The sequence below is a fragment of the Sturnira hondurensis genome, unplaced genomic scaffold (assembly GCF_014824575.4).
Source record: "Sturnira hondurensis isolate 20B ecotype Veracruz unplaced genomic scaffold, ASM1482457v3 Scaffold0013299, whole genome shotgun sequence".
Lineage (NCBI taxonomy): Eukaryota > Metazoa > Chordata > Mammalia > Chiroptera > Phyllostomidae > Sturnira > Sturnira hondurensis.
This window is the reverse complement of record NW_028085930.1, coordinates 7,720,197-7,746,434: the sequence shown is the minus strand read 5'-3', so window position 1 is coordinate 7,746,434 and position 26,238 is coordinate 7,720,197. Positions and strand designations below refer to the sequence as shown.

At 39.6% G+C, this 26,238-nt stretch overlaps 1 protein-coding gene across 1 annotated transcript in view; it reads right to left on the bottom strand.

Moving 5' to 3' along the window:
• Positions 1-26,238, bottom strand: part of MRPL3 (mitochondrial ribosomal protein L3) — a 40,543-nt gene that overhangs the window by 11,603 nt on the left and 2,702 nt on the right. The window contains exons 4-6 of the mRNA XM_037061287.1: positions 24,277-24,375; positions 16,842-16,941; positions 12,291-12,351 (exon numbers count right to left, since the gene is read on the bottom strand). Coding sequence (XP_036917182.1) covers positions 12,291-12,351; positions 16,842-16,941; positions 24,277-24,375 — 260 coding nt within the window. The remainder of the gene's footprint in view (positions 1-12,290; positions 12,352-16,841; positions 16,942-24,276; positions 24,376-26,238) is intronic.

Below are 26,238 nucleotides of genomic sequence, written 5' to 3'. Positions count from 1 at the left end.
CCCATGGGTTGGACACCCCTGGTTGGGTAATGTGCTGGGCAGCAATAGAAGACTAACCCAAAAGAACACTAAATAAATTAATAATGCCCCAACTACTGAATGGTTCACTATCAGAAGATACCAGATAGATATCAGTTTCAAGGGTTGAAGAGGAAGCTAATGAAAAAATAATCAGCTCTGGCTGGTGTAGCTCAGTGGATTGAGCACAGGCCTGTGAAGCAAAGGGTCCCCAGTTTAATTCCCAGTCAGGGCACATGCCCGGGTTGCAGGCCAGGTTCCGACTAGGGGACACATGAGAGGCAACCAAACATTGATGTTTCTCTCCCACTCTTTCTCCTTCCCTTCCCCTCTTAATAAAAATAAATAAATTAAAATTAAAATAAAATCGGAGAGCAATAATTTCTTGAAATGTAATACTTCATTTTTTACACAAAACCATTGTACTTTCAAAGTCTCCTAAATAGAAAAACATTCTGTCATGGAGATAGGAAGTGAACAATACTAAGAGTCGAAGCATTATCAAGCCTGTCTGATTGTCAAAGGTATCACTGCAAACGATACAGTGAAAAGGATACAATAAATTGCAAGCTATACTGGACATACTTTTATAGAGTCTCAAGATGAACACTTTTTTCAACTTTCACTAGTTAAGACGTCAACATATATTTTATGTTGTGTTTCCTAACCCCCTACCAAAGCACGCTATTATTAAATACACAGTGAACAGTTCAGGCCATTCACAAAAAAAGACCAAAAGCAAAAGATTATGAAAAGCATCTTATTTCTACAAGGACTGTGCTGTGTACTTAACAAAGAATTATCAGAGAGTAGTGGACTAAGTAAGCATACAGGTATAATAGTTTGTTTTAGATAAATCAAGAATTCAACGTAAACACAGTCTGAATGATGTACAGAACCTAACAGCTGAACATGATCAAATCACAAGTCAAAAGTTATTTGTATATGAATAATTTAGATGTAGTTTACACCACTTTCTTTTTATTAATCAACTGGACAGATTACTTATATGCACATAATTTTTGCCTCAAAAACTCAAAATAATGCTTATTTTTGAGACAAGAGCTAAAATGAAAGTTTAACATATATATTAAAGAAAAAATTGCAAGATTAACATTTAAGAAGAAAAAGTATGACAATCATATATTTTACTAAAATTTTGCTTTAGAAACTTAACAAATATTTCCACTTAACACAGGAGTTTAGAACATACTTGAAAAATAAAAAGGCGATATCTGGTCATTTGAACCTATGATACTGCTTGGCAAATAACACTTTAAATAAAAAGGGGAGGGGACTAGCAACACTCAGTCTAAAATGAAGATGTTTGAAAAATACCACATTCTGACACTGGCTATTCTTGGTAGAAAGTCTACTGGTACCTTCTGAGTGTTCTGACTGATTCATCTCTTGTGTAAAAAGAGAGCATGACTGCACCCCAATAACACACATGCCAGGTAAATTACAGAAGACAACTTAGCTCATTTCAAGAGTAAATGATTATAAGATGAAAATGGTATCCTGAAAGTGCTAATTATCTGTCAGCTAATTACAGACTGCTTTTGCATCTAGCCCTAGAGTACATCACGTTGCTATACTGTGTGCAATGGGAAAGTCTTCAATAAATAACTTTTAAACAAAAGGACAAAACACAAATGACATGACTAATTATTGGCTTAATTCAGACGAAGTGATGGAGAAGAGAGTGCGCCTGTTGATCCACGGGTGGTACAGGTATCTGTTCTGTTGCTTCTCTCAGTTGTCATCCAACTTGAGAACAAAACAAAAGAAGTGAACTAATCTATCCTTAGCTTACCCACGCACACTCCAAATATACGGTTCTCACAGGTTCGTTTCACTAGAACGATGCCCAACACACAGCACACACGCTTTGCCCCCTTCCTAATGCAGGTTTTAGTTAATGACAGCAGAAAAAATCAAATCAAGGAAAATTCGAATTAGAAAGAACACTATGTTTAAAGTTCTACATTTAGTGAAACATCTGAAAGTGAGAGAAACAAAAAGGTGTTTTATTTAGAGTATTTATACTTGTTAGAGAATTCATGAAAAAACTCAGAAAGACTATTTAAATTTAGGAGACTTTACTGCCCTGTTTCTTGGCCTGTTTCCTCAATATACTTTAAATGCAAGAAGGGAAGGCACGGTGTAGTGATTCTGGTGCCCAACCTAGAGGACTTAGAGTAATTCCGTTACTGGCACTAGCTGTGTCTTAGGAAAAAACTTGATTGGTTTTCTTAATTTTGCCCTGTAGTTTCCAAATGTTGTGTGACAGGCATGCCTTTCATACAAGTTTAAGCAGATGGTGTTAAAACGAGAGGAGGGACTTAAAGGTATGACTGTAGAATCTTGCAGAAGAGAATGCATAATTTAATGTTTTCAACTGCATTCTACAAATCTCTAGAGATTACTGTCATGTGAAATTCATTCCCTTGCCATATTGTGACAGATGCCCAAATGTCTACCAGCAGACACACAGGGTTTATACAAACCCATCACTATTTCCCCACTTTGTGGGAAAGTACCTTTGACTTCATGGCTCAGGATACAGCTGTACTTGGGGATAAACCAAAATGACCATGAGGTGAGGAATGCTCTCAAATCCTTCCACTCTGGGCCCTCTGAGAACTTCCCCCACAATTCTCATCACTGAGTCTCCCTTGCCACTGGCTGCCTCTACCTTCTCTCTCCTTTGTAGTCACTCCACTTTCTCCTCTTTCTCAGGAAGCAAACTGCTTCTCCCTCTCATCTATCACCTGCAATTAATTTTTCTCTCCAACTGTCTCTGGAACGGACTCTGAAGTAAACCTCTTAATTGCCAAATCCAAAGCCTTTTATTAAAATAACTTTTTATTATGGAAGTTTTAAAACATATTCAAAAGCAGAGCCCTGGCTGGTGTGGCTCAGTGGATTGAGTGCCAGGCTGCAAACCAAAGGGTCGCTGGTTCGATTCCCAATCAGGGCACATGCCTGTCTTGTAGGCCAGGTGCGCATGAGAGGCAACCACACACTGATGTTTCTCTCCCTCTCCCTCTCTCTAAAAATAAATAAATAATATATTTTTAAAAAACTTAAAAAGAAAAGCAGAAAGACTAGTACAATGAATCCCTATGTACCCATCACCCAGGGTCAAAGAATTTTCAACTCAAAGACCATTTTGTTTCATCTATTTCCCTCTCTTATAACTCCAGTGGGTTATTTTAAAATAACTTCCATTTATCATATCATTCCATTGATAAATATTTCAATATGAATCTCTAAAGGATAAGGATCCTTTTTAAGAACAAAAACACATTACCATTATCACCATCTAAAAAAATTAGTCATTCCTTAATATCAAATATCCAGTGTTCAATTTCCTATGGCTCCTTTTAAAATAGAAGAATTGTCCTCTATTACTCCTTCCTACCACCTTCTCCCCAATCCCCCAATCATCATTCTCTCTCTGTTTGCCTGCTTCCCCGATGCTCTTTGGGGAGTCCCTTTCCCCGTACAGCTACATGAACAGATGATCTCAGAGTCCTGCCTCTGACCCTCTTCTCACTATAATTTGAACCAGGGCTTGGCAAACTATGGCCTATACTGGCCACTTATGTTTGTAAATACAATTTTTATTGTAACACAGTCACGCACATTTTTGTACTTACTGCCTATAGTTGCTTTAGAGCTAGAAATACAGAGCTGAGTAGTTGCAACAAAGACCACAATGTTCATGAACCTATAGTATTTACTATCTGGCCTTTTGAGAAAAAGTCTGCTGACCCCTGAAGCTGGAGTTCCACAAACTTTGCCCTCTGGCAAGAATTCTGCTAACATGCCATTCTGCAGATGTGCAGACCACATGTAACCAGAAGGACCTCAGCCATTCAATCGGTGTTTCAGAAAGAGAAACTGAACTTCTCCCTCTCCATCAACACACCCTCCTCCATGACCACTAGTGTGAAATTCCTATGATCAGCTTTTCACACAAGCTGTTTCTTGCTCTAAAAAAACAAACAGCAATGACAAAAACAAGCAAACAAACTAAACAAACAACTTTAAATCCTCTCTAGCAATTTCTTTGGCTTGGGCCACGTGCGGCCTTTGGTACCTGGGCCCAGCTGCCTTCTCAAACGCTGCCCACTGCAGACCCAGTCACAGCAGAGCACTCCGTGACCCCTGAATGCGCCTCTGCTCCCCCAGCCTCGGACGCCCTGCCCCCGCAATGTCCTTCCACTGTCAGCCAGAAAAGAACTCAAGGTGTTACCAAATTTTGCATCAGCTGCAAAGTATTCGATCTCTTTATTAAAAAATCAAAATCCATACTGTAAATAGGTTTTTCAATCCAAAACATTTCCAAATTAAGACTGAACTTTCTCTCTTCAGCTGACTTATGTTGTAAAAATTTTAAGTGACTTGTACACAATCTCTCAGAAAGCCCATACCTGAGTACTAAATAGAAGAGAAGACTTTTGACTTCTCTAAAAATACCCCAAGATCCGGCTACATTTTTATATTTAATAAATAAAAATGAAGGTGGGGGTGGGAAGGTTAACACCAGCTTCTCTGGTTAAACACTCCATTGGAACACAGGGGAATGGAATCTCGTGTCAGTTCCTAGTCAAAATCCAGACTGGGCTTCATAAAACTGAACCACTGAGAACAGACTGGAGTAAGATGAAATCTTTAATTATGAAAAAATACTACTGAATATAAAAGTATAATGTCCAAACCAAAAACCTAAATAATGGCCTGTAGCATGTACCTTAACACCACTGTTATGTTCTAGCTTCAAACTATTCAAGAAACTTTTAATAATAAAAAATTTCAGTAAGGAAAAATACATGTATATAGAAGGCCCTCTTAGCTATTCATTATCTCCATCAGGTTTCACTTTTAATTTGTGATAAACTAACATGGCATAAACATTTTAATCTTTAATTATAGCTCCTCTTCATTTCAACAAATGCACCCAGATATTTCCCACCTATTGTCCCCTCCACATGTTTTAAGGATAAAGCACCTCCACTGAGGCCTTCTGTAAACTCTGGGGGTCAGCTTTTACCCAATTCAGTGTTGCCATCTAAACCCTGATCGGTGATGTACAGCTGCTGAGCCCACGACTAAGCCAGGGTGGGCTTTTCCAACCGCTCGGTGATCCAGCACACGCAGTGCACAGCCGCCTGTACGGGATACCTGTAGCGCTGTTGCTCTGTAAGTGCGTTCGGGACAGCGGGACCTGAAATGCAGGTATTCTGTTTCTGACTAAAATCCATACAACTCCCACCGACATCTCGGAACATTCTCATCAACAAGGAGCTGCTAGAAGTGCCCTGCTTATAGCCTTTTGGCATCAAATCTGGCTCACTCAATACTAAGGGAGCTGAATGCTTGGTGACTTCTCCGAGTCCTCTATGAAAGGGAGCCATGTCCTGGCTGTCCTAAATAAACCCCAGACACCACCTTTGCTGCCCTGAGTTCAGTATGCTCTTTTGTTTGTTTGTTCGTCTTTTTCCCCACATTTTTTTTTACTGTTGTTCAAGTACAGTTGTCTCCATTTCCCCTCCACCACGCCCCCACATCCAGCTATCCCCACTTCCCACCCTTGATCCTACCCATTTGGTTTTGTCCATGTGTCCTTTACACATGTTCCTGAAAACCGTTACTCCTTTCTAAAAAGGAAAACTCACATACCCAATTCTGCAATGTTATGACAGGATTTTAAGTTTTCTGAAGGTCTTCGGCCATATCTTTTCTTCAATAAGAAAACCACATTGCCATTGCTGTGAATCTGTTGTTATGCATTGTCCTTTCATTAATACAGGTAAGAATGAGTTATGCCTCTTGGAAAACTGAGGGATTATTCTTTGGAAAGAGATTTTTACAGTTGAAAGGAACTTTAGAAACCATTTAGTCCCACACCCTTAAGTTAAAGATCATAAAATCTACATCCAGAGAAGCTAAGCTACTTGCCCAAGGTCAAATCCCTGGTAAATGAAAGCATCCAGTGATACTTTCAGCCCAGGTCATACTGCCTCTTGAGGAATGGATTACAGCAAAGGTATAAAACTGTCCAGCAAATCAGAGAGGCAGGAAGCTATTTCAAGGGCATTGTCATTATTCTGTAAATTTTAGATATAGCAAATGATGTGTAATCTTAAAATTACCTAGAGTGCCTTGTACGGGTATATAAAAGACAGTCTACAGTAAGATGGCAAGAACTCAATGTACTGGTGATGGGATTAGCCAAAGAACATATATGTATAATCCATGGACACAGACAACAGTGCGGTGACAGCCAGAGGGAATGGGGAGCAGGGGCTGGGAGGAGGGGACAAAGGGAAAGAAAATGGGGACGTCTGCAATAGTATCCAACAATACAAATAAAAAATAGAAATGCCACAACTGAATTCCTAATGACTCAATATTTTTAATCATTGAAAAAGATATTTCCACCCTGACTGGTATAGCTCAGTGGGTTGGGCCTGGTCCTGCAAACCAAAAAGTCACCTTTTCCATTCCCAGTGATCGCACATGCCGGGGTTGTGGGCCATGTCCCTGGTTGGGGGCATGAGAAAGGCAACCAATAGCTGTTTCTCTTGCACATTGATGTTTCTCTCCCTCTCTTTCTTTCTCCCTTCCCCATCTCTAAAAGTAAATAAATAAAATCTTCTTTAAAAAAAGATATTTCCTACTGAAGAAAATATAAATTAAAATCTGAAACAAATTAAAAAGTAGTAATGTTGGTAACAGTGAGAGTAGCCAATACTCCTGAACATTTATTATGTGACAAGCCTTGAGCTTAGGGCTTTCTGTTTATTACCTCATGCAGTCTTTGCAGCATGACTATGAAGTAGGTGCTGTACTTGTTCTCACGTTAAAGAGGTGACAGAGAGGTTAAGAAAGCTGTCTAGGCCACAGAGCTAGAGAAGCAGAGCCCAAGCTTTTGATCACTCCCTGGATTTTCCCTGCTAGGCCTTAATTTTACTGACTTCCAGTTACAAAAATTGCTTCTTTGAGAGTTAAAAGTAGGGCAATTATAGATGCCTACTATAAAAAAAACTTAAAGCAACAAAACAATAAAATATAACACTAAAACACGACTCTCCAAACGCTAGCCTCTATCTTGGAACAAGCACTCACTTTCACTAATTAAATAGGAATGATTTTTTTAACAGACATGTTGCCCTCCATGGTTTAATCACTCATTTTGAAAACTGTTTTACTAATGTGCTTAAAATTTTACTGCTTTGAATAACTAAGTAAATAATGTAACCTACTAAATATGAAATGAAATTGAAAACGTGCAGGAGTGGGCAAGAATTACACCCGAAGGAAGACTCTGACGAGCAATAGCATTTCTGTACACATTTTCAAACCTTAATGAAAGAGCCCAAACGAAGTGGATCGTAGAGCATGTGCAGGCGCTCCCCCAGCCACCCAATCCCAATCCCGCCTTTCATTCTCCTACCAGGGACAACGTTACCAAGGCAAATGCCCACTTTCCTGTTGGGAGGCTAAAGGGCAATGAGAATTTAAAGGACATTGACAATTTTATTATTATTATTACCATTCAGATTTTATTTATTTATTCTTAGAGAGAGGGGAAGTGTAGGAGAAAAAGAGATGCAGAAACATCCATGTGTGTGAGAGAGAAACATTAATTGGTTGCCTCTCACATACACCTCAACGGAGGACTGAACCCACAACCCAGGCTCGTGCCCCAACCAGGACTGAACCAGGGATCGCTGGGTTTGCAGGACGACGCCCAATCAACTGAGCCACACTGGTCAGGGCAGGATACTGATGATTTTAAAGTAATAAGATACTGCCAGAAATTGCTATTAGAATAATAAGATCATGTGTAAAAACATGGGTTGTTTTAATCAGCCCAGACATGTAGATAAAATTTCTAGGTTATTCTTTATTCAGAAAAAAAAAAATCTTTTAAGTAGCTGAATGACATGTTTTCTGAGTTCAATCTGGGCTTCAAAAACCTAAATTAATTAATTAATTAATTAAGTTAATCCATTTATTCATTCCAGAAAACCAGGAAAAAAATCTCTTTAGGTATGTCTCTGTCGTGAATTCAAAACTCAGTATGACACCTGGTAGGGCAGTGTCCCCTTGGCCACTGTTACAGATACAATTCATCACCATTTGTGTCCTTCAAGTCCTTTGAGACAGAGACCTAACATTTCCCCTTAAACAATGCAGAATGCATTTTTACAGTTTTCTTTTTGCTTACTCTTGGTTTCATTCTTTCCTGATTTCTTTCATTAAAAAAAAAAAAACACCCTACAAATTATAATAAGCACCTCTAGGATTCAACAGAAAACAGTAGGCTAAACAGACTGTGCTGAAGACAGAATCAAGAGTCGGTTTCCTCCTCACTACTGAGAGAGGATAAAGGAGAAAACGTCAGACCCCAGTCCCCCACCTACCAGAAGCTGCACTGGAACACCATCTCCATTCTGGAATAAGGACATAAACCTCACAGGGGTCCTAGGGAGGGCGTGTTGACGGTGACGGTGTGGGGAACATGTCATTCTATATGCTAGTCTTAAAGTTTCATTTTGGACGAATAACATAAAACTGCCGTATTTCAAAGACTAAGCTTTTTTATCTATTAATAGCGTAATAAAATTATGAAAAATTATTCTGCTAGAATAGTTACATATATATTAGATGAAAAAAAACTTTCCCAGATAACCTAAATTAAATTTGTATTCTCAGACCCTTTAGGTAAAAAAACTTTCTGGTATAAAAGTAAAAACTAAAATAAACTCTGGTAACTATATATTCACCTTATACCTCACAGTAATACCAGTATATTTACTTATATATATGGAGAATTATACCCAAATTCAGCACAGGTAAATACAATGTGTCTTTCAATATAAGCAGATTTCCCAATGTAATTATTGAGTAACATTTAAAAATTGTAAGGAAGTCTTCAAAAAGAAGCTTCTACTGTTGGTCACTGGTCACTTTAAAATGTCTCACCCTGACTGGTCTGGCTCATCCTGCAAACCAAAAGGTCACTGGTACAATTCCTGGTCAGGGAACATGCCTGGGTTGTGGGCCAGGTCCCCAGTTGGGGGCGTGTGGGAGGCGACAGATAGATGTTTCTCTCCCTTTCTCCCCTCCTTCACCTCTCTCTGAAAATAAATACACAAAATGTAAAAGAATAAAATAAAAATAAAAGTTGCAGGCAATTTCATTCTTGAAGTAGATGGATTCTATTTACATTATTTCCTTAAATTAGGCAGTATTTTTTTTGTTTTAAATTTTATTACTTAGTTATTTCTAAAGTATGTTTAATCCAGCAATTAAAATTGAAATACTCAAAGCAAGCGTTAAGTTTTACAATTAAATATAATTATTATAACACGAGAGTAATGAAGAATTCAATTAAAGATTAATTTGAGGTTTTTCTCTTTTCTAATGGAAGGGAGATAATGAAACCAATTACTAAAGAGACCAGTTTTCTATTTCATGCTAACTAAAATGTGAATAATAAACAGGCCAAGTTTTATTGACAATGCTATTTGAAACCGGACTGATTAAATTTATTTGCTTTAAAACAGATGTTTCTATGTTATAATTCGAGTAGCATTAAGGAAAAGACGGTACTAGGATTCTGGGCTGGGGTGAGAAGTGGTGAGCTCTCAGCTAGTCTCCAGGCCAGTGGTTTGCAAAGTGTGCTCCCTGGACCCCTACATCCACACAACCTGGGGACTTGTTAGAAATGCAAACTCTCAGATACTACCCCAGATCTGCTGGATCAGAAAATGGGGGTGGGGGGTCCTATCTGCCATCTGTATTTAATGAGCCCCCCTGGAGATTCCAGGGCCCACTCAAGTGTGAGAACCAACGCTCCAGTCTGTAAATCCATGTCCTTCATCACCTGACCTAACCATGTCACTGCACATTTCCCCCCCTAGTTTCTTCAACCGTAACAGGGTTCATTATCATGAAGATGGAGCCCAGAAGTTTCAAAATTTTAAAATAGGGGTTGGAAATGGAGGACAAGGCACAGGTTGGCCAAAAAGATTATTTGGTTTTTGGTTTACCAAACACTCAGCAAAAGGTCAAGTAAAATCCATTTCATTCTGATCCCAGGTAATACCACACATGTGTGTAAAGGTATGCACACCAGAGTGCAGTGTACACATATGTGGGATAACCCTCCTCCCAACAGTTACACAGTGAAAGTCAAAGGGAATATTGTACTGCAGCCAATACAACTGTGAGGATCTTCTCAAGTGAAGGTCCTCTCTTCTCCGAGTTACCTGTCAACTACATTAAAGCCCAGGGCTAATTATCCTCCCAGCTCAGATCAGCTTTCTGGTTCTGAGTCTGGCACACGGCTTTACAGAATCTTAAAACACAGGGCAAAACCAACATGCTTCCCCCGCTTTCATTTTCTACTCACAAGGAGAAGGCTGGAGTTTTAAAAATAACTTTTAAGAAGTCAAGGAAACCCAACAGTAGCATGAAATGAAAGCATTTACTGAACACAGGCATTAGAAAAGGCTCTAATCCAAGCTAGACATAAATTCTATCCTAAGTATCAGCTAAGAAAGGCCTCTGACTTCACAGGTGTTGTCAGAATATCCAATATATTCTATAAAATATGCATGGGAATTCACATGCTATTAATTTACAGAATTACTGTGGGGTATTTTATTATATGTAATAATTAATTCAGAAATTAAAAAAGTAAAATAATATAATTCAGAACATACACATCTCCCAAACTAACCAAACCAAAGCATTACAACAGCAATATTTTGGGTTCTTGACAAGAGAAAGCAGAATAAACAAAGTTACCAAGCAACCAGTGATTTTAGAGGCCCAAGTAAGTACGAAAAAGTCCACAGCAATCAAGGAGCAGGGAGACGTAGGGAGAGGTTCATAATCTCTGAGAAAGAGGACTCAACTCTCCTGCCAATCCACTGAACTCTATTTCTAAAGAGCTCATCAAAGGTAAGGGCACCAAGTAGCTGCTTGCAATGGTCCGCATTTGCAAGCAGGCAGTAACAGTATGGAAACGAAGGTGTATCTAACTGACTGTGTTAAGGAAACCGATGCTGACAGTCATTTGATTTCCTTTGACAATTTAGCCGTTTTGGCTCGGATGCTACGGTCTTAACACTATCCCAGAGCGCCTGTGGACCACTGTTCACTCTCAAAGGGTTCCTCATCTGAATGTTCCCAGACACAGGCTGCAGGCTTTGTCAAATGACAAAAAGAAGACTGAGGCCCATAAAGAAGTGAGATTGTCATCTGTGTTGACAGAACAAGAAACAGGAATGGACGAGAGCTGATATCTGGAGTCTACTTCAGCCTAGGTCATGTGGATTCTACTAACCTATACTGAATAATCTACATAAACCTATTAGGGCTCGATTACTCCATTCCATAGTACAGCAGCCTCAACCAATTTTAGAAAAGTTACTTTTATAGAATCTAAACGTTTCCCGAAGATCATCTAGGCAGTACCAAGCTTATTTTAAGCCCCCTGATAGCAAAATATGAAAAGACCACAGTGCCAAAAATACCACTGTCCACTGTAATACGACTCAAAGTCAGCATTTCTGTTCAGTGTTGATTTGCATCAAATTAAACCCTGGCTTAAGCATACTAAAGAATTTGCTTTTACAGAAGAAGTCTCGCTTACCTGGTACCAAGAGATAATGTTACAATACCTAAGAGATGTAATATTACTTAAGGTATAACACTAACTCGTCTTCCCCATCCTAGTAGGCTTTTAACACAAAGGTGATTTCTAGTTACCTAAGGGCAAACTTGGGCACAACCACCACTACCACAAAGGGTATAAAATGTTTCCAACTACTCCCTAGAACTGGGAAGAACCACCAATTACTAAACTAGACAATAACCTTAAAAGAACTCCACAGCACTGCTCACGCTCACTTCACTCCCCAGCTGGATCTAGCCTTCCGTATTCCAAACAGAGCTGGGCCCGCCCCACCCAGCAGAGCGGCCTTTCTCTCCACCCCATTTAATGAGACACACATCTCAGTTTAAAGGCTGTAATCCGACATGAATTCTTCACACACAACCAATTCTATGAAATTTAAAACACGGCATAGTCAGTAACATTAGAGATTAGAATTATGAATGAGAATAATGGTTACTTATCCTTTGTTCACTAATTTGAAAAACTGTACTTCTTTCACTTGCTCTGTTATTTTTCAATACATGAGGAAAACAAAAGAAAAAGAGAACCTGTTACGTGGACCTACGTTTTGGCTGTGACATCCACGTACTGTCCTGGGCGAAAGTGAGCAGCGTAGAGAGGAGTGCCTTTATGAAAAGAAAACAAACAAAAAAACAATATGAAGTTTGTCTGCCCAGAAATCACTAAACATAAAACACACCCAGGAAGCATTCTAGGTAACAGATTTCAAAAATGGTAGGAGATTCTCTTGTGCAGTTATAATCATGGCAGAAACACCAACTCTAAGATAACAAAATTACTGAACAAACACACGTTCACTGACTANCTGTCCTGGGCGAAAGTGAGCAGCGTAGAGAGGAGTGCCTTTACGAAAAGAAAACAAACAAAAAAAAATATGAAGTTTGTCTGCCCAGAAATCACTAAACATAAAACACACCCAGGAAGCATTCTAGGTAACAGATTTCAAAAATGGTAGGAGATTCTCTTGTGCAGTTATAATCATGGCAGAAACACCAACTCTAAGATAACAAAATTACTGAACAAACACACGTTCACTGACTACAAGGGTTGAAGAACACCGTGCCCCAGCAGGAGGGACGTGGTGTGGGAGCGAGCCAGCAGAGCGCGGCTGGCGGATGGTGCGCAGTCGACGCGATGCGTCCCCAAACGGACGAGTCTCGTGCCAACACAGTGTTTCCTTGCTGGTGAACACATGTGTTGGATGATTCTTGGTTGTTTTGGTAACAATGTACTAAAGTAAGGTAAATTTTCTATTTCATGTAAGACAAATAAAAACAGAATGACAAAAAATGTTGGGACTAGATCAAATCTTTTTTTACCCATTAGGAGTAAGTTATCCAAACTAGAACTTGAATTATTTGAACACAGGCCCATCATTCTCTGGATAATAATTATAACATGTATAATATCCCTATAAAGCCCATATACATCAGATTTTTGGGAGACTGGTCATTATTCCAATAAAATATAGTTATTCTAGCATGGCCCAGATATCTAGAATAGCAAAAAGCTGCTACTATAGATACCCCTAATTTTATATACTAATGTTTCTAAAACTAGTTGTAAATAAAATCTTCCCTTAAGTGCACTTGGAAAATGTACTATTTAATGGAATCTTGTAGCTCAAAACCCTTCACAGCACTGTATTTATATAAATTGGAATTAACACTTATAAGAAGTATTTAGCGTATTTTTCGGATGGTAAGACACACCCCACTCCCTAATTTGGGAGGAATAATGGTTGTTAATGCTGCTGTTGAGTTCTGTTTACATTTACATTGGTGAAATATTATGTTATTTATATTATTAAATATTGTACCGCATTTTTTGCTTCAAAATTTTTTCCCTGTTTTCCTCCTTTACCACCTAGGTGCATCTTATGGTCCGAAAAATATGGTAATTTGGCAGTTAATCTGCACAATGTATAGGGCACTTACAATATGTAAAGTGAGAAATACGAAAGTATAAGACATGGGCCCTGACCTCAAGAATTATTATCTGTCGGGGGATGGGGAGAGGTGGTTGAGGGTACGGGGGGGGGGGTGGTAATGGTGAAGGGTAGAGACTGGACTTGGGGTGAACACGTAACATAGTGTACTGATGATGTGTTGTAGAATTGTGGACTTGAAAACTGTGTAATTTTGTTAACTGGTGTCACCCCAATAAATTTAATTAGAAAGTTTATTATCTAGGTGAAGAATCATCATTATATCACCAAATAAGGGGACATGAAAAGATATTCCTCCAAAGACATACAGATGGCCAACAGACATATGAAAAGATGCTCAACATCCCTAATCATCAGGGAAACGTAAACCAAAACCACACTAAGATATCACCTCACATCAATCGGAGTGGCTATTATTCAAGTCAATAGATATCAAGTGTTGGCAAGGATGTGGAGCTAAGGGAAATCTGTGTGCTTGCTGTTGGTGGGACTGCAAATTGGTGCAGCAACTATTGAAAATGGTATGAAGATCCCTCAAAAAACTAAAAATAGATATACTAGCCCCGGCTGCTGTGGCCCAGCTGGTTGGAGCATCATGCCATAAACCAGGAGTGTCAAACTTATTTTCACCAGGGGCCATATCAGGCTCGCGGTTGCCTTCAAAGGGCTGAAATAATTTTAGGACTGTATAACCATACAGTTGCCCCTTAACTGTTAAGGAGTTGAAATTACATTGGCCCTTTGAAGGCTGCAACTGTGAGGCTGATGTGGCCCCTGGTAAAAATGAATTTGACATCCCTGACATTAACTGACAGGTTGCGGGTTTGACTCCCAGTTAGGGCACATGCCTAGGTTGCTGGTTCTGTCCCCAGTTGGGGTGTATGAGAGGCAACTGATCAATGTTTCTCTCTCACATTGATGTTTCTCTCCCCCACTCTTTCCCTCCTTTCTCCTCTTTCTAAAATCAATAAGCATATCCTCAGTTATTTTTTAAAAAAACAAAATAAAATAAAAGTAGATACACCATAGGACTCAGCAATTCTACTTCTGGGTATTTATCAAAAGAAAATGAAAACAGTAATTCAAAAAGAGATATGCATCCCTATGTTCACTGAAGCATTATTTACAATAGCAAGAATATGGAAGCGGCCTGAATAAAAAATATATGGTATATATACACAATGAAATATTATGCAATAAAAGAGAATAAAATCTTGCCATTTGTGACAACATGGATGGATCTACAGAGTATTATGCCAAGTGCAATAAGTCAGGTAGAGAAAAACAAATACTGCGTGATTTCACTTATACGTGGAATCTATAAAAGAAACAAATGAACAAACAAAACAAAACAGTACAAAAACAGACTCACAGAAATAGAGACCAAAGGGACGGTTACAAGGGGAGGTGGGACGGTTACCAAAGGGACGGGTGGGGAGGTGGGTGAAAACGGGGAAGAGGGAGACAAGTCAATGATACCATGATAAGGCTGCACAGTTAACAGACGATTCCTAGAATCAGTGGGCTCATCACACTGGGACGTATAAAAATGGCAAATCACTATACTGTACACCCGAAACTAATACAACTAACAGTGTACACCAAGTATACATAAATTTAAATTTTTTAAATTAAAATTATTTTATAAAACTGGAGCTGATGTAGTAGAGGATTCATGGGAAGATAATTTTTGTTCACTTGTTTAAAAACAGAAGTAAAGTGCTGTAGAATTCCAAAGGGTAGTTTAAGGTAGTGCCTAAACTGGATTTGTAAGGAGAAAAAGACCTTGAATTAAGAACAACCAGGTGAAGTTGTGACAGCATGGATGGACCCAAAGGATACTATGCTCAGTGAAATAAGTCAAAGACAAAGACAAATAACAAATGATCTCATTTACATGTGAAACCTAAAGAACAAAGTAAACAAACAAAACAGAAACAGACTCATAGTTGCAGAGAACAGAATGATGGTTGGCAGAGGGGAGGTGGGCTGGGGGACTGGGGGAAAAGTGTGAAGGGATTAAGAAGTACACACTGGTAGTCACAAGCAGTCGTGGGGATACACATATACAGTACAGCACAGTAAATACATCTACAGTCAATAATAATGTGATCACTATGTATGGTTCGAGGTGGGTACTTGAAATATCAGGGGTACCACTTTGTAAGGTGTATGTCTAATCACTATGTTGTACACCTGAAACTAATACAAAATAATATTGGAGTTAAACTGTAATTGAAAAATAAAATTAAAAAAGAAAAATAGGAGAGACTAAAATTTTCTATGAGGTTAACTGACTTGAATTGCTGATATTTGACTACTTTTCACCCAAAAGAATAATTTCACACGGTCTGAGCTACAGCAAAAGTTAACGCAGACTTCATTTTTATACTTGTTAGTCTAATTCCGCTGAATTGCAAATCTTATACTTCAAAAAATACCTTTCAATTCTAACTTATACCAAGGCTGACCCTCTGTCATGCCAAGTAATAAGGTCTATTACAACTGTATTTTACTTCAAAAAATTCAGTCCAGATATTAAAATACCAAATCTCAAAACTACATTCTTGTTAGAACTCAAGTTCAAGAGATCAGAGAGCAATTCTGAAATTTAAAGGCATCAATGCTGTTAATCACGGTACATAAACCAACACAATCATATTGCCAAATCTCATTTTTTGATATTCCATGGATTACATAAAGTACTTTGAAATTTTTAAGTAATAATCTTTACATCCAAGTGCTATGGTTGGGCACTAACTTCAGGCCACATTTTTTCAAACTCCCTCTCGGTGGAAGTGCAGCTGTTCTCCACGTGACACAATGCCAGCCCCCACACAGCAAACTTCACATTTTAAAAGCTGATGTATTTAAAACTTTGAGAGGCTTTTCCAAATGTGAAACTCTCTGAGCATTAAAACAAAAGTGCTCCTCCCTCTGTCAGGGAAAACAGAGGTCTCCACAGTTGTTTTCACTGAAAAAAGAAAGACTTGTTTGCCCTCAGTGATTAAATCAGATACATTTTTATATTTAAAAACACATGGCGGGGACTTTGCATTGTGGGTTCAGCTTAGCTGAAAGGGCTGACGTTAAACAAATGACATACTTGGGTATTTTTACCCCCCTCTTTGCCCAGCCTCACATTACCTGGTTTAATTGCAGCATTATCTGTTATGCGAAATATTTTAATTTTCTGTTTTGGTGGCAATCCAAGTTCTTGATAAAATTCCAATTTAGGTGTAGATTTCTGGAGGAAAAGCAGCGCACATAAATAACACATTAAATACTGAAGGTGGGGTTTAATGCAGATTCGGCGTGAGTTATTAACACACCAGAAAACAAACCAAAGAGCAGTCTGTTCCCCTAAGGAACAAAGAGCACCCTCGTCATTGAAGGGAGGTGAGATTTGCACCTCTGATCCACTACACATAGGATCCAAGCAGTGTAGCTGAAACACCGTACACGGGGAAAGACCCCTGTTTTGTAGGAAAAGAACCAGAGTTGTGCTGTATTTGAATTTTCACCACAGACTATGTATCAAGAACCCCAATCCTGGGAAATTCAACTGTCTACTCGATTCCTGTTTCCAAGCAGCTAGAAGAAAACTCGGTAGGTCACATTCAAATGCATGATCACAAACTTCAAAGTGAATCCCAAATGTGGCCTGGCCAACCTACATCTCTCCCCTGGTTAAATTAATTCACATTCTCCAAGGCAACTACATCATAACCACTTTTAAAACCACCAGCACCGTTCCCTTCTCCTCTTCTCTTAGAGCTGATCACATTGCTTCTTACTTCATTGAAAAAATACAGAAGAACCAGGAGCACTTCCTCACACTCCATCACCTAATCAATACATCTCAGTCTGCACTGGCACTTATATTCCTATACTGTCCTCCTCCCGCCTGGCTCCAGGTTGCCCAAGATGCACGTGGGGAACTTTTAGAAAATGCCAGTGCGCAGGGCCCTCAGCTTGCAGCCTGTAACTTCATTGGTCTATGAGGCACCTAGGCCCCGGTATTTTTTTTAAAGCACTCCATGACTATGATGTGAAATCACAATGATAGATGAACTCTCATGCTCTCATTAAGAGCCACATCTCATTCCCAAGCCCCCTCATCTATTCAATAGTTTTACTACTGAAGTTGTCCCCATTATCTTCTGAATCACTAATTTCCCAGCTTCTCCTGAAACTTTCCTATTGGTATACATAGTTGTCACAGTAACTCATGTTAAAACAAAACTTTTCCTTAGCTGGTCTCCTCTAGCTAAGGAAAAGCTATTTTTCTGTCCCCCCTTACAACAATGCTCTCTGAAAGAGATGCTGGGTCTGTTTCCTCTCCCTTCACTCCCTCACACCTACTTTAGTCAGGAGCTCTCAGCCCCATACTCACAATGGGAAGTTTTTGTCAAGATCACCAACACCTCTACGTGGTCAAATACACTGGCCAATACTTACGTTACTGGCTCCATTGGCAACATTTGGGACAGGTGACCACTCTCTCCTTGAAAGACTTCCAGTCACTGGTCCCTTGGTTCCTTTCTATGCTACTGATCCCACATTCGTAATTTTAATCCCAAATTCTACTCTGAACTACGAATTCATTACGTCCAATTGCCAACTCAGTATCTCACTATGATGTCATGTAGTAACTCCAGTTTAACCCATCTAAAATTGAACTCAATTCTCCCCCTTACTCGCCAAGCCTGCTTTCCTCTTATCTCCCAAATCTCAACAAATGGCAACCTCATACTTCTGTTGCTTGACCAAAAATCTTCTGGTCACCTTTGACTTTTTTCTTCTTCTCACACCCATCAGCAATTCCTGCAGTTTATTTAAAAACACAGCCCACATCAACTACCTCTCACTTCCCACTCCACTGAACCATCTTTTGCTTGGATTATTTCAATAGACTCCTAAACTAGTCTTCAAAATTCCTACTTCTGACCCAGGTCTGTTCTCCATTCACAGGCTGGCATGTTCTTTCTACAACTCAGGCTACTCCACGTCCTTACAATGGCTTCTGTGTCATGCAGAATCAAGTCCTAAATCCTTCCCATGGTTTATGAGGCTCTATACAATCCGGCCTCATCTACTGCTCTTCTCCTGGCTCACCCTGCTTCAGTTCAAGTACACTACATTTCTTACTAGTCTAAGAACACACTGGACGGTGGCCTCAGATCCTTTGCACATACTGTTACCTGGAATAGTTTTCTGCCAGATTTTTGCAGTCACTTCACTTTATTTAGGTCTCCATCTAAACATCAACTAGCCTTTCCTGATTGATCACTACCTAAAGCAGTACTACTTTCTGTTAGTCACAATCCCCTCAGCCTACTTTATCAGTCTTCAAAATACTTCTCTCGGTGTATCATGATGCACAGCTTTAATTTTTTCTCTTCTCTGCAACAGCCTCCCAGTCTCAGCCCTAATCCCACCAACACGTAAACTTCTCGAGCGCAGAGGCTCCAGCTGCTGCTATGCCTGCAGCGCCTGGCAGGTCCCCTATCTGCGTCTCCCTTCACCCCGGCTTCTGTTTTTCTGCTATTTTAAATATCCCTGAATAGAAAACTTTACGGGCATCTTCCTTACCACAATGTCCTGGGTCTTTTTCTAATTAAGACTCTTAATATACACTTAATATTCCCCTGACGTGAACAGTGCCTCTTTCATGAGAATACAGCCAACACAGGCACATCTATCTTCCTGCTGTTCCCTCTCCCTCGACTTCCCCTCTTACCATAAACGCAGCCCCAGCGGGCCCTCAACGAGCCGTGGTATTCTACGTATGCTTACCTGTGTCTGCCTCTGCCAGGCTCTCATCCTACAATCTCCTTCCCGCCCTGTACCTCCAAAGCTCATTAAAAACCTGCTAAGTATGTGCAGACCCAGATGCAGTGGTATTTCCTGTCCAGACCCCTCCCCGAGCAGCCAGAGCAGCCTGCTCCTTCACCCATGCCATCTCTAGACCTTACGTGGGTATGTCGTCCACGTTACCTCACATTTATTTAACTTACACGTCGGCCTGCCTGCTAGTCTGTGAGCGCCTGGAGAGCAGGGGCTGTTTTACTCATGCGTCTCTGTGACATTAGCTCACTGCAGACACTGTGAAGTGAGCTGAATGAATGGTGGAAAGACACAGAAAGAGGACAGACGTCCACCTGGGTGTGAAGTCCTGGCCTGTCCCTCCAGGACACCCTGCCTTTTCATTCTCACTGCTGCTGCGTCAGTTCTGAGCACAGGACACTGCTGTGTTTGTGGCCTGACAGTGCGCGGCCTCTAGCTTCCCTTCTAGTAATTAAAAACCTCATACGCCTAAAAGAAACATCATGACTTATTTTGAGGATGAACAAATTTACAAGAAAGCAAGCTACTCTAAAGCCAAACCAAGAGTAATTGGTAGTTTTAAAAAAGAAGAACAAGAAGAGCAGCAACTGAAAAACCCTAACCAGCTGCAGATGACATGGGGGACTTTATGGACACAAAGCACCCCCCGCCAAATCCAGTGGAGCACCCGCACAGCCAGACTTACTTGATTACGTAGCAACCCTTAGGGGCTTGCTAACTTCTGTTTAAACATGACCTGTTAGTGCCCCTTCGTAACTTATTGAGTAGGTCGACTTTCATGGACATGAAATTGGGTGGCCCTGGCCTGCGAGCATAGAACCTTAGTTTCTGGGTCAGTCCACACCCCCTGGGACTCCCCCTGGGGCCCTCAGGTGGGACCGGGCAGCAAATGCCGAGCTGGTCTGCTTCTGTGTCCACGGAAGACTGTTCTGTGGCTCCCAGACTTCCCTCAAGACGCGACCCTCTCCCCGGAGAGTGATGACGTGAACTCATTCCAGTCATTCTTTATGTTTTCACTTCCCCCTTGCTGAAATCTAAGACTATCACCAAGCCCCGGCTTTTCATTTTAATCACACTCACTTGTTCTATGACATAAGCAAACACAAAAGTTTTAAATGTGGCTCCTAATATTTTTACTATAAAAAAAATGAAATTATACTACTTTGAAATTATACTATTATGAAATTATACTACTTTCCTGAATAATGAGATTCAGATATATCAAATTTTAAAATAGACTTCAACTTTATCATTTACATATTCCACCTGGTGGTTTAAGAAGCATATTATTTTTATTAATATCAATTTTTAAGTATGCCAGGAGGCTTCTGAGAAAAATCCTTTACCTTCTTAGTAATAAAAATAGACAAGATAAAATCTTGACCTAACTATAGATTGCAACATAAAAAATATAGATAGTATTTACTTGATTATCTTCCAATTTCACTAAAGTTGATCACTTCAATTTTTTCTCTTAAAAATCAAAACATCATATAACTAGTTAGGTATCAGTCATGAGAAAAATCAAATGCTCAAGTTGAGCTGACAGCAGCAGAACCGTAACAAAGGTTTTTTTTAATTGTAACTTCCAAATAACTTCAAAGGCAATTTAAAAGCCCGACGGCGAGGCCACGCTTGGATGAGCCTGTCTGTGAGGCTGCACGTTCCCCCGCTCCCAAGGCTTCTGCAGTTATCCTCTCACGATGAAAATGCCGTTCTGCTCCTAAGATAAACTGATTTAATCAACGTTTAAGTCTACTTAACTTCCTCACTCAAAAATATTATGTATCACATCAGTTTTTATTGATAATAAGGTACAAAAATAGCAAAAACAAAATGACTCTAATTCTTGGTGGCATAAATCTTTTCTAGATTAAAAGACAACAGCTTTAACTCTATTCTATAAAATTGATTCAATTTATTTTAGAATACTTAACTATTTGATAATATCCATAGGTCTTCTTCTCTTTCTCTTTAAAAACCCTTTATAACCTATTTAATTGCAGTTTCCCTCAGGGTTAAAACATGCAAGAGAAAGTTTGTATACTTCCAGTTTAAAATTTCTTTTTCCTTTTTGAATCAAAATGCTTTACTTATAAAGAATTCTATAACTTCACTTTCACATGCCATTCTGAAGAATGACCTCTGAAAGGTCATTCAGAGGCAAAGCTTTTTCTTAATATAGTAATAGGTGACACCTATTACTCCTCTGGCCCTACACAATTTGTACCTTGAAGGATAAGAAGGGCCTCTGCAGCACTGTCTATACTGAGAAGTGAATGGTATTAAGAGTTTATGTTGTTGGTTAAATCATTTCTGTAATATTTTAGGTGTTATAACTTTTGTTTTTTTCTTCTTGAACCCTACAACATTAGAGAACCGATGCGAGACTTAGAACTCGGAGAGATTCAGAGCCCATCAAGGCCAATCCCCTGTTTTCATGGGTCAGAAAATGGATGTTCTAAATGGTGGAATGAAAGAGATAATGGCAAAACCAGGATCAGAACTCAGCTCTTCTGACCCTCTGCCCACTCATTTTTTCCACCCTCTCATAGTTGTGAGGAAGTAATGCTCACAGATATGTTGATGCAAAATGATTACCCCAAAATGATGCTCATTTACAAATATCAAGCTGTAAAGTTGTCAATTTACAATAACTGGTAATAAAAATAAAGATGATGCTGCTGGTCATAACGAAAACACAGAAACACAATCAACTAGAAAACAGTGGCATCCATTAAACCAAAAAAATGATTCATACAAATCATCTGAAGGCTGGCACATATTTATACAGTTAAAAATTCAAACATTTGGCATTTAAAAAGAAGTTTCCATAAATAAGTCATTGTGCTTTTAATTACTGTGGAATTATTTGAACCCTGAAATCACTAGTCAATAAATTGTCCAAAATTATTAGCAGAATAGATGTTCCTATAATGCTTTAATGAAAAATAAACTATACTATTATAATATGCAAAAACAGTTAACTTCTCTAATACTTATGAGACAGGCCAACCAGCCTATCATCCTATTCAACTAAAGGACTGGATGATTTCGATTACGAACAATTCACTAATCAGTATCCGTGTATATCACTGTTCACGAGACAACTCCACCTAGAATTTCTCTCAACACTTAAACATACCTTTCCTCCCATCTTCTCTTCTCTGTCTCTATTCGGGGCTCCAGCATGAGCACTGACCTGGTCAGAAACCGCTCTGTGCCCGAGTCCTCCAACCCCACACGCGTACTCACACAGTCTTTCACACATCTCTGCTCCTTCCCAGCCCACCCGAGGCAACCGTCCAGGTTCCACAGCCTTTATCAACTGTCCCCTAGTGCTTAAGCCAACTTCCTAAATATCGCCCCCTCCATCCATATTCTTACCATTTATTTAACCAAGATAGCAATTTGACCCCTTACCACCCTGGTTAAAGAATTCAGAAGCTGCCCTGAGTCTACAAAATGAAATACAAGCTCCTTAGCCCTCCATTCTGACAGGTATGCCTTTGCCACCTTCCCCGCTGGTCCCACACCCACAAACCAAGATCAAGACACACCGCACTTCTCTTTGCAAGCATACATACTCCTCCATGTCTCTGCTTCCCCAGAGACCACTCCCTATGGCGTGCCTTTAACAAGTTCTCCTTTCTGGTCTCCTTCCTGTGAAACCCCAGAGGGTCTGTCCAACCACAAGTGGCCATCCCCCATTTTGTGCTTGTGCATTTAAATACTATGTTGAAATCACTGATTTACTTGGACATCTTCCCCATTAGTGTGTGTGTTTCCAGCGGGTGGACATCAAGTCACAGTTAAGAAAGTAAGGCTCTGGGGTCTGCTTGTCACTCTGCCTCTTACCAGTGGATGGCTCTGAGTGAGCTGCTAACTCTCTTTAGCCTCAGAGGGTGAGAGATTAATGAATAAATGTAAGGGTTTAATGCTTCTGTCCCCAGTATGTAATAAGCACTCAATAAGAGCGACCTATGATGAGGAAACAGGAGGTGCACAATAAGCACTTGCTAGTTTTTACAGTTGCATACTATGGGTTGTATCCCAATTTCCATCCATGTTCCTTTCATAAACAATTTACAATGGAAAATGTTTATGTTAGAAGTAAGCAATGTTCTAGTAAGCCTACAGATGTTTCAGTACCCATTAGTGAAAACCACCGCTGTTTCTAGAAAGGCATTCTCTTCTTTTAGTCATCCAGTAAAAGATACTAATTGTGCAGATTTTTCAAATTTAAACTACAAACTCAGCATTCTATTAGTATTCTATCTGGGAAAATGCATCATCTGAAAAATATACAAAACTACCCTTTATGCTGCTGTTGTCAACTGTTGAAACAGTTTAGAAAAAAATGAAATAAACATAAAATAACAAAATGATTTTTAAAAAAGGTTATCAAGTGACTGTTACATGCCAGGCACATCTGAAAACTCTCCTGTAATCCTGGTAACAAACCTCCTACATACGCAGTATTTCTAACCCCATTTTACAGACGGGTGAACAGGACAGTTCCCTGTTTGAGATAGTGAGGGGAGGTACTGGAGCAAACTCAGTCTCTCTCACTCCGGGGCTCAAGGGCTCTACCGGACTGCCTCTCCCAGACCCACAATTTATCTCATGGACAAACACAAGCCTGTGGCAATGGAATACGCTCAAAACCTAAAGAATTCAGGTCTGAAACTAATAAAATGTTACTATTCTAGGAATGAAAACACGTCCTTACATGGAAACGGGATACAGTTTTTCCTCCTACAGTTAGGGCTGCCATTTTTCCATCATAGTTTTCCTTTGGAGTATATTTTAGGACATGGCAGTCTTGTACCTATAAACAGAAACATAAAAAAACAACAACTAAGTATGCACCGAGATACATTTTAACAGTACACACCAGTCACCCAGAGGCCCTAGGACAATCAGTAATTCACTGCAAGTTTCTTATTCCTCTAACACCAACCACACCCTTAAAATACAGATAACTTTTGAAAAAAAAAAGTCAAATACAATACATATAAAAAAGGGCATAAAACAGAAATATACAACAAAATGAGTATTTATAAAGAAAATGTGCATAAAACCACTACCCATGGCAAGAAGAAAAAGTCCTTTTTCTGTGTCTCCTCCCAATTACTGCCCCTCCCCCAACCCTTTTTTTCTTTTCCAAACCCCTAGAGCAGCGGCTCTCAAAGAGTGGTCCACAGACAAGCAGCATCAGCATCACCTGGAACTTGGTGGAAATGCAGGTTCTCAGGCCTCTGCAGAGATCTGCTGTATCAGAACCTCAGTTTTTCAGAAGCCTTCCAGGTGATTCTGAGAAGTACTGCCCTAGAAATAACCATCACTCCTGACTTCATGGTACTCCTTCACTATACTTGTCTTTATAATAATGAAAGCATTGTTTAATGATGTAGTTTAGCGTTGTATGCTTTGAACTTGGTACAAATGGAATCAGACTGTACTCTCCCGCACCTTATTTCTTCCACTCAGGATAACATTCGTGAGGCTCATCCATACTGTTGCACGCAGCTCCACTCTGCTCCTCTCACTACTGCCCAGTGTTCCACCACGTGAACACACTATGATTCACCCATCCCACCGTTGATGGGCATTTGGGCCATTTCTAGTTTTGGAGTTTTAAGAGTAATACTGCTGTAAACACTGTTGTACAGTTTGCACACCTGTTGAAATCTTCTAGTAACACCCACAAATGGAATTGCTAGATGACAAGGTTGCCTTATCTCAATTTGACCACATAAAGATAAATCATTTTCTGAAGTGATCATACCAATTTACAATCCCACTAATCATTCCTGAAAGCTCCCCAAATTCCTTAGAGTTCTAGAAACTATAATCCTACCCTTGTTCACTGAGAGTGAGTAAAAAGTTACTAAGGGCTTGTAGGCTCCTTATGTGTATCAGCACTGAGTACGTACAAGTGTGAGCTCTTACTTTAATTACCGTCACCTGCCTAATCAGTGGTCTAAGGCTGGGCCCCAGAGCTGAGCTGAACTGTCCAATGTGATGTAGGGAATGATAGTCTCCTAACATCATCAGTGATCTTTTTACAATTATAATGATGAAGACAATAGCAGCCAACATTTGTTGGACATTTATACTGTTTTACATTTTAAGTGCTTGATGTTTATCATCTTGTGCAATCCTCACCATAACTTTCTGAGAAAGATCATAATTTCTTCTTTTACAGAATAGTATACATTTTAAAGAGGAGACACTGCCCCAAAGAACACAGTTAGAAGCAACAGATCCAAGACCTGAAGTGAGGCCTTGTTCCCAGGGCCCACATCATTAACCATCGGAGGGGGTCGCCTCATCTCAGAGTACGGCTTCCCCTGACAAGAGTGTTACACTCTGAGTTAGCAGAAAGATCAGAATATCCTTGGAGTTGAAAGAACATCATAATGAAAATAAGATGGAACTGCGATTTTTTTCTCCCCATGAATTAAACTAGTAAGTCTGTGATAAGCTAGGTTACGATCATTAAAATCTATTTTTGTTAATCGTCTCAGGTTCCCCATGCCAGTGTCAAGAAGGCCGGCACTCAGGCAAGAATGAGAACATTTACCTAAACCATTAGCAGGAAAGTTCTTCAACAGTATTTTGGCTCAACATCAACCTTCTTCACCACACATTTACGTTTCAGGGTATAAATGTTGCCCATTTAGGTTTG